Source organism: Panthera leo, chromosome D3 (genome assembly GCF_018350215.1).
Source record: "Panthera leo isolate Ple1 chromosome D3, P.leo_Ple1_pat1.1, whole genome shotgun sequence".
Classification (NCBI taxonomy): Eukaryota; Metazoa; Chordata; class Mammalia; order Carnivora; family Felidae; genus Panthera; species Panthera leo.
Genome location: NC_056690.1, coordinates 8,530,515 through 8,540,000, shown reverse-complemented (window position 1 = coordinate 8,540,000; position 9,486 = coordinate 8,530,515). Strand labels below are relative to the sequence as shown.

The window sequence follows — 9,486 nt, the reverse complement described above, 5'->3', positions numbered from 1 at the left end:
TACTACAGAACTAGATTATGACTACGTATAAGGCATGGCTTTTCTGGAATTTCTACTGAATGCCCCCAGGGTGTTCAGCAAGATTGGTACTAGGGATGTTTGGAACTCACACATCTCCCAGCCCAGCGTTGTATCATCTCTGGCAGCTTTTTAGCTGTTTAGAATTCAGCCAAAGTTGGATTTTTGGAGCTCCTTCTCTGTAGAGCTTCCTTTCCTTGGGTATTTTGCCATGTAAATTCTTGAGGCGGGGGGGGGGGGGGGGGGGGGGGGGGGGGGGGAGAAGCCTTGAACTATAATCTTTGCTGCCACAGTCCAGAAAGTAATTCTAGGCAGAAAGCCAGGTGATTGTGGGGTTCACCTCATCTGTTTCTCTTCTCTCAGGGATCACAGTAAATTTCATGTGTTTTATTCAGTTTTACAGTTTTGTTTGTTTGTTTGTTTGTTTGTTTTTATGGCAAGAGGCCTAATCTGGTACTAGTTACTCTATCGTGACCCGAAGCAGAAATCCCATTCTTTTGTATGTTTACACTCCCATTTTTTTAAATGTTTATTTTTGAGAGAGAGAGAGAGAGACAGAGTATGAACAGGGGAGGGGCAGAGAGAAAGGGAGACAGACAATCTGAAGCAGACTCCAGGCTCTGAGCTGTCAGCTTAGAGCCCAACACAGGGCTCAGATCCAAGAATTGCAAGATCATGACCTGAGCCCAAGTCAGACACTTAACCTACTGAGCCACCCAGGAGCCTCTACACTCCCATTTTTACACACTCCCCAAACCGCATATAGTAATATTTTGCATATATTTTTACATGTTTATATAAGTGGTTTATATTCACATTCTATATTTTTCTTTTAAACTCAACATGCTTTTAAAGATCTGTCCACATTTGTGTATTTGTTCAGTCACTTAACCATTTGAGTGTTTTCAAGTGTGTATTAAGTGCAAGACACTGGGTATGTCATTTGCACAAGATGGAAATGTTCCACTTCCGTGGAGCTCAGAGTCTGGGGAGGTAGGAAGATAATACACAGACAGCCAGGTACACATATAATGTCGCCAGTAAACACAATAAAGGAAAGTGACGCAGAGTAAGTGGACACAGTGTGAGTGGGCAAGCGCGACCAGACGAAGCCTCAGTGGAGGTGATATTTGAGTAGAAGCCTGACTAAGTGAAGGTGTGAGCCATGCAGATGTCTAGGGGAAGACAGTTCCCAGAAGAGGGCCTGAGTGTGATGAAAGAAGCATTTGAGAGTTTTAAGGAAGGGCATGAAGTGATCTCATTTATGTTTGAGAAAGTTCTTTCTCGCTGCTGTGCGGAGAATGGATATGGGGAGGAGGTGGGAGGCTGCTGCAGTAATCTAGGCAAGAGATGGCAAGAAATGGTGGGGAGAGGTGGTCTTCCTTGGGAAGTTAGCTTACAGGCAGTGCCAACAATTTGCTGTTAGGTAAGTATTGAATGAGGAAGAAGACATTTAAAGAATGATGCCAATGGTATTGGCCTAAGGAATTAGACAAATGGAATGCCACAAACTGAGATGGGGACGTTTGGGTGGCAAATGAATAATTCTGCCTTGAACTTGCTAGGTATAAGATAGCTCTCAGATAACTAAGGGTGATGCCCTTAGTTGAGAACGGGATTGGAGCTGGTGTTTATGTATAATCAGTGTACAGATGGCTTTTAATGTTGTGCCGCTAAATGAGAACCCCTAGGAACTGAGCATGGAGAAGAGAGGTGATCATAGGCCTGAGCCCTGGGAATGTCAATTCTTAAATGTAAGGTCTTCCTCTTAGGGAATCCAGCAGAAGAGACTGGTAAGAAGTAATCATTGGGGTGGGAGGAAAACCAGGAGAATATGGAATCCCAGAAGCCAGTGAAACAAGTGTGTGAGGGAAGGAGTGACCTATTGTGTTCAGTGCCGCCAAGTGGGTGTATGGACGTCATCAGACACCTAGAGCCACGCGGTCCGTTCGTGTTAACTGCTGTATAGTATGCCATCGTGTGAATAGAAAAGGCTCATTCCTCTCTCTCCCACCATTTACATGAACATTTGCAGCGAACGTTCTTGAACATATCACTGATTTGAGCACATGTGGGGGGTTTCTCTTTGGAGTCTCTCTAGGGATGGAATCACTAGTTATTAAGGAAGATATGCACCTCTTCAACTTGACAAAACGATGCCAGATTGTTTCCCAGAACAGTGGTACCAGAGTCCATGCCTGTGCTCAGTGTTCAAGAGATGGCCCATTCCTCCACATCTTTGCCAACGTTTGCTGTTGCAGACTTTAGAATTCTTGCCACTCACATTTTCCTGAGTGCTAGTGAGGTGGTGGGTCTCTGCCACTTGGGTTTCCTTTCATGTGACCTGCCTGTTAATATCAGGCAGTTTTCAATGGAGTTGTCTTTTTTTTCTTTTTTAAGTTGTATGATTTCTTTATATATATTCTGGACACTAAACCTCTATTAAATACATTGCAAATAATGTATGTGCCACACCCAGTCTGTGGTGTGTCTTAACTTGGTAGGGTTGTGGGTATGTGTGTGTATGTGATATAAAAGCTTTTTGCTTTTCTTGTCGATGATGTTTTTAGAGAGAGCACCAGCAGGGAAGAGGGGCAGAGGGAGAGAGACAATCCCAAGCAGGCTTCACACACAGCATGGAGCCTGACACAGGGCTTGATCCCACACCCTGGGATCATGAACTGAGCTGCAATCAAGAGTTGGACACTCAACTGACTGAGACACCCAGGCGCCCCAAAATAGATTTGAGTTTTGATGAATCAAATCTATGTGTTTGCTTTGTTTTGTGTCTTATTTAATCAACCTCTCCCTATTTGAAGGTCATAAAAACACTTGCCAATATTTTTTTTCTAAGACTTTAAAAGGTTTTTTTTTAAATTATAAATGTTATGGTTAATGCATTGGAGATTCTGTGTAGGGTGTGAGGTAGGGATCTTTTATGTTTGCTTCCTCTTGTGAAGGCCAGGTCTTCTGACCTCTCCAGCCTCTTCCCACTGATCTGCATTGCCACCACCATCACATACATTTCCTACAGGAGAATAGGTCTGGTTGGGGCTTTTTTTTCCTAATCCACTGATCATATTGCCCATTCTTGGACTCATGCCTAGAAGTTTTCATTATTGAACTTCATAAGAAACTTGCTATCTGGCAGGGCAAGCTGGGCAAAGGGAGGAGGATTATTTGTTTTTTGCTCTGAAGTCATTTGTCTTTAAACAGCTGTCCATAGTGTACTTAAAACAGCACTGGCCGAACTTGGGAAAAAGCTATTTGCCACTCACATATCAAGAACTAATCTGTGGCATAAAGAGGGGGGCCTCACTTTTCCGTGAAACTCTGGGTACTTTTACTTTTGACTTTCCACACCCTTGCCCCGCCAACTCTCACCTCCGGTTTTTCAGGTTGTGATGTCTCTGAACCATGGGGCCACTCTTCCGGTATTTACACGTGGTGGGTATTTTGTGACTGAGCTGTGGTACCAATTTCATTGGTTATTGCCAACCAGACCATAGTGACAGGCCTGACGGGTTCTGGGGTTTCCTGTTGCCTCATCGGCACTGAGACCCCGGATTCCAAAAATAAAAGCACAAGAAACCACCGTGACCTCACGGTCTCTGCTTGCACGGTCCTCTGAACGCCGGGGCTGTTTCCCCCCTGCACGGCCTGGCCTGGCCTGGACCCTGCTCCCTGCCCGAGCAACGTGGGGTCTGAGTGGCCTGGACAGGCTCTGAGGGCCGTCCCCCCCACCTGAGCACTTGCTCGCTGTCCCCCCTCTTCAGGCTGGCTCCCGCAGGGCCAAAGTGGCTCCGGCAGAGAGGATGAGCAAGTTCTTGAAGCATTTCACTGTCGTTGGGGACGATTACCATGCCTGGAACATCAACTACAAGAAATGGGAGAATGAGGAGGATGAGGAGGACGAGGAGGAGCAGCCGCCACCAACACCTGCCTCCGGTGAGGAGGGCAGAGCTGCCGACCCGGCTGCGGCCCCCGTCCCTGCGCCCAGGCCCCCCCTAGACTTCAGGACCACATTGAGGAAGCTGTTCAGCTCCCACAGGTTTCAGGTAGGTGGGCAGAGGCCCAGGATGCCCAGGGTGGGGCAGAGCTGTCAGCCAAGAGTCACGAGGCCAAGGTGGGAGCCCGTCTCTGCCACTGTTTGCCTACTGAATGCTAACCATGTGTCAGGTGCCCCGTCCAGCACTGGGCAGATCCCGTGTTGTCGGGGATAAAATAAGTCACAATCCAAAGTCAGTGAAAGGTCTAGCACCCGATGAGTGAATAAACAAGATGTAGTCTGTCCATGCTCGGCCAGGAGGAGGGAGGAGGCACGGACACCCGCTACAAAGTGGAGGAGGCTTGACAACGTGGTACTCCATGAAAGGAGCCAGACACAAAGACCACATAGCGTATGATTCCATTTGTGTGAAATGTTCAAAATCGGCAAATCCGTAGAGACAGACAGCAGATTGGTGGTAACAAGTCGGAGGGAGGGTAGAATGGCAATGGGCTGCTTACCGGATACGGGTTTCCATTGGGAGTGATGAAAACGCTCCAGAACTACATAGTGGTGATGATTGTACCACCCTGTGAATGTGCTAAATGCCCCTGAACTATAAGCCAACTTAAAAATGATTCAAATGTTTTATGGTAGATTTTAGGTTATGCAGATTTTATGATACACAAAAAGTAAAGAGTAAACGCTGGAGCCAGAAAAAAAGGTTCCTGCGTTCATGCAGCAAACACCGAGTGCGTGCCCTGAGTTGAACAAAGCCAAGATGGGTCCCGTGTCCCAGACACATCACCCTGGGGGCTTCAGTCTCTAATTTTGTAGAGCGATCTGCATAGTGTACCCCACGGCTGACCTCGGGGTGCCGTTAGGGGGGAACATGAGGGGGAGATGTGGACTTGAGAGAATAGCGAAGTGTCTGTTGGCATCTTCTGACTTCGAAAGACAAGCGCAGGTCGAGTCTGGCTGGCCCCGTCTCAGCCCCGAAGTGGGCAAGCAGTGTCTGGAAACGTGTTCTGAGAGCCCCAGGAGAATTCGAGGCCCAGGGATACTAAGGAAGCATGCAGCCCCCCAGGTCCTGTAATGGAGCCATTTTGGGGACCCTGTTGCTGGCGTCCTCCTAAAGCAAAATAAACCAGCGCCTCCCAAAGCTGACTTCCCTTCTGGAAGCAGAAACAGCCCTTGCCTCTCCCATCACTGACTTTGTTCCAGGGTAAAATAGAAAAACAAAAAAATATTTTTTTTAAATTTTGGTCTTTTTCTCATTCTTGCGTAGCTTAGAGAAACGAAGCAGGCCAAACAGCCCAACAAGCCTTGCAGCTCAGCACTTTCCTCTGCGGCTGTGACAGGAAAGGAAACGTGGTATTAAGTTGTTGGGGTTGAAATCCCAAACCCTCAATTTCAGGAGCAGAAGGAAGGCGTCAGTTTCCCTCCAGCTGCAAGGGAAACCCTGGACCTCCCAGCTCTGGGAGGTCCTCCCGAGGGGGCACAGGGCTGGCCCCCTGCGCCAGGACCCCTAAGGACACTCCAGTATACTGGATAAGCCTGACTGTGGAAACCTAAGTAGAGATGCTTAGTCATTCACTCGACAGTCACTTCTCAAGCACACACTGCGTGCCAGGGGTACAGCAGCAAGCATGGCAGATGTGTCCCTGTCCTTATTCTTGAAGGACCCACGGTCTGTGGAGAGGCAGGCACTCCAGGAACCGTCACCCAGACTGATGCTGGTTATGAGTGAAGGGAAGCCCTCTGTAAGAAAACAGAAGGGGGCTCCGAGAGATCCTGGGGGCAGGGAGCCACCTGACCCAGGATTGGGTGTCAGAAGACATGTAGTGGAGGAGGTGACATTTCACCTGACACCTGAAGCTTAGGCAGGGCTGAGCTCTGTGAATGGGGAGGGGAGGAGCTTTCCAGGCAGAGGGACTGTGTTTGCAAAGGGCCGAAATAGGAAAGGACCTGTCATATTCCTGGAATTGAGAAGGGTCCACATCGGCTTCCGTGTAGCAAGTAAAGGGATGACTTGGCAAGAGAGGAGGTGCTGGAAGGTCATCTGTGGGCAGTGGGCAGCCATGGAAAGTCTAAATGCGTGGGTGGGAGGGAGTGACACAACTGGATTTGTAGAGAGGCTCAGGGAGACCACCGCGGAGTGGGGATACCAGTGCAGGGGTTTGATCTCTGCCGGTAGAATCAGCATGCGAGAGGATTCTGGAATCTCTTTCTTGGATGCGTTCTCTACCTGTTCCCGTGGTTTGAGGCAGCCTAGGTGACCAGATATAATCATTTTATTACAATTATTTATTTTAAGAGAGAGCGAGAGAGTGCACGTGGGACAGGGACAGAGAGAGGGAGCGAGAGACTTCCGAGCAGGCTCCACACTGACACAGCGTAGAGCCCAATGTGAGGCTCGAACTTACAAGCCGTGAGATCGTGACCCGAGGCGAAATCAGGAGTCATTCACTTAACTGACTTGACTGAACCAGCCAGGTGCCCCTAAAGTTAATCATTTTAAAGTGAACAGTTCAGTGGCATTTTGTACATTCACAGTGTCGTGCCACTCCCACCACGGTCTGGTTCCAGAATGTTTTCGTCACCCCAAAAGGAGATCCGGTACCCATTAAACAATAACCCTCGGGCCCCCGGGGACCACTAATCTGCTTTCTGTCTGTACGGATTTGCCCGTTCGGGACTTTGTAGGAATGGAATCAGACAACGCGTGGTCTGGACGCCCGGCTTCGTCCTCCGCGTCACGTCTTCCCCGTCACTCATGCTGCAGTGTGCCAGAGCCACTTCCGTTTTACGGCTGAATATTCAGTCTGCTTTTAATGTCTCTGTGCCTTGGTTTTAGACCAGACGAGCTCTCACATCCCTTCAGCTCTAAAATAAAACCAAGGATGAAGAAAGAAAGAAAAGGAAAAAACGACCTGCCAGAGGCTGGAATCTTTATTGGGCTACTGAATTTGAATATGTGTGAAAACTTCATTACAGAGCAATTTGGCATGCAATTTTCACAGTGAACCATGTCACCGAACACTGTAATTACTGAAATAATTAGCTACGGGCTGAAATGGTCAAAGGGTTCAGTAGTCCGTCCTCACACAGGCCTGGTGGGTTTCAGCCCGAAACTGCGGGCACTGCCAAGAAAATGGCAGATGAACTTGCGGAATCTACCCCGGAGTGTTGGCTGTAGGAAGGGCCCTGAGGGAGGCGAGGGAGGGTCCACAGTTCCCGAGCGAAGAGAGGGGTTACACGGCGTCCTTTGGGTCTCCTCCCATCGCTGCCATTTCCACCACCGGACACCGTCACCCCCACCCTGCCATTAGAGGCCTCACCAGCATCGTCACTGTCACCATGCCCCCCCCCCACCCCCGTTGGTGAGAGCACGCCCTCACTGCACCCCGCTCTCACGGAGCCCGCAAGATGGTCCTCCTCCCACCACTCTCTTCAGTCCCCAGGAGACCCAGGACTCCCTCTGCCTTTGGCCCCCTGACGAGCACGCGTGAGCTGGGCAAATATTCGCGGCTCTGGACGGAAGCTGTTTCGTGTGTCCCGTGGACATCACTGTACTCTGACTGCCTGAAGCAGGCAGTCCCTGGAGGCCTTCCATGACTCAGATCTGTGAGACAGATCTTTTTAATTATTTACCGAACATCTGTTCTGGGCGCACCCTGGCAAGAAGATCTCCAGAAACAGAAAAATTAAAACTTAAAAAACATTTTCTTGCCATCTAGGAATCGGCAGTTTGGCTTGAGAGATGCTGAGACACAGTGAATGAATAGGAAGACTGGTGGTGACGGAGTGTCACTCAGCCACACAGAGACGCTCCAGGGGGACAGACGCTTCCCAGCGGGTGGAGGGGGGCGGGGCGGCGCAGGCAACAGGCCTGGAAGGCGCTTGACTGTGGGCCGCGGCCTCCCATCCTTGGCAGCTTCACCCAGGACGGTTTCCCCTAGATGTTTCCGGCCTAATGTTTCTTGTGCCTTCCCTTGGTCCGCAGGTTATCATCATTTGCCTGGTCATTCTGGATGCCCTCCTGGTGCTCGCTGAGCTCATTCTGGACCTGAAGATCATCAAGGCTGACAAGAACGCCGTCAAGGTAGTGTGTCAGCAGCCCTTTAATACGGCTCAGTTCTGTTATCTCTCCTGAGGCGGGCAGAGTGGGGCAGACGGCACCCGCCTGGGAGTCGCAAGTCCTCAACAGAGTAGGTTGACTGGGTGCTTTTAACCAAAGAGCAGAGAAAATGTCTTTCTTTCCAAACTGTAGACAAGCATTTACTACAAACGAGAAACCTTCTCATTCCGTGTGATGGCTCGAATCTCAAGTGGTGCTAGACCGCGGAGCTGGAGCCTGCTGCTGCTTCTAGAGGGAGGATCTGACCGAGAGAGGGCTACTATCCCATCTTTAGGGGCAGACAAGCTATTTCTCTGCCTGTCAACATTCTGATGCGGTCCCCATGTTGGAGATGTGCCCACTGTTTATCCCCCAGTTCACAGCTGCTGCCTGAGCCTGCCCCAGACGTTTGTCCAGCCTTCCCAAGGCAGCTGCTAGCTTTTCTTCTGTGGCCAGCCCGAGTCCTTCCGGAACATTTTTCCTCTCTCTCTAAACTTAATCACGGACATACCTGCTGTACTCACTCTCTTGTGCCTTTTTCTTCAACTTTTTATTATGAAAAATGGCAAATAACATTTGCTGTATTTGCTTTCTCTATATCCACAAACACACCCATGTATTTTTGACCATTTGAAAGTAAGTTAGACATTAGGACACAAATATTTCAACTTGCTTAAGTATAAGGTCCTTCTGGGGCGCCTGGGTGGCTCAGTCGGTTGAGTGTCCAACTTCGGCTCAGGTCATGATTTTACGGCTTGTGAGTTCAAGCCTTGCATCGGGCTCTATGTTGACAGTTCAGAGCCTGGAACCTGCTTCTGATTTTGCCCCTCTCTGCCCCCACCCTGTTCTCTCTTTTTCTCTCAAAATAAACATTAAAAATTTTTTTTTAAATAAAATTTTAAAAAAAGGTCTTTCTCCTACAGAGCCACAATATTATCAATTCCTGAAAAGTTATCAACGATTCTATAATAACCAGTTTATATTCAAATGTCCTCATTTGTCCCAAGAGTATCTGTTATAATGTTTTTGTTATTTTTTCAAACTAGGATCCAGACGTCTGATACTATACTCGGTCATATCTCCACAGGCTCTTTTAATCTAGAAGAGTCCTCCCACCTTTAATTTGTTCCCCTTAGGACACTGACTTATTGGAGTCCAGCCGGTCATCTTGTTAAGTGTCCCGTGTTCTGGATTTGCCTGTTTCCACAGAGGTCCTTCCAGCTTGTTCCCCTATCCCCTGTACACCATAGGTGAGGTCCGGAGGCACAATTAGCAAGAGTTCTTGGCTGGTGGGGTGTTTTCTTTATAGCACAGCACATTGCTACCAGTGATCCTCACTGAGACCACTTAAGGCAGTAAT

At 48.8% G+C, this 9,486-nt stretch overlaps 1 protein-coding gene across 7 annotated transcripts in view; it reads left to right on the top strand.

Annotated features, from left to right (window-relative positions):
• HVCN1 (hydrogen voltage gated channel 1) overlaps positions 1–9,486 on the top strand; it is a 36,078-nt gene that overhangs the window by 22,244 nt on the left and 4,348 nt on the right. For 6 of the 7 annotated variants that reach the window (XM_042911479.1, XM_042911477.1, XM_042911478.1 and 3 more), the window contains 2 exons: positions 3,795–4,076; positions 8,013–8,111. In XM_042911479.1, coding sequence (XP_042767413.1) covers positions 3,795–4,076; positions 8,013–8,111 — 381 coding nt within the window. Of the gene's footprint in view, positions 1–2,713; positions 3,466–3,794; positions 4,077–8,012; positions 8,112–9,486 lie in introns of those variants that run through there. The other variant, XM_042911476.1, reaches the window with a different exon arrangement.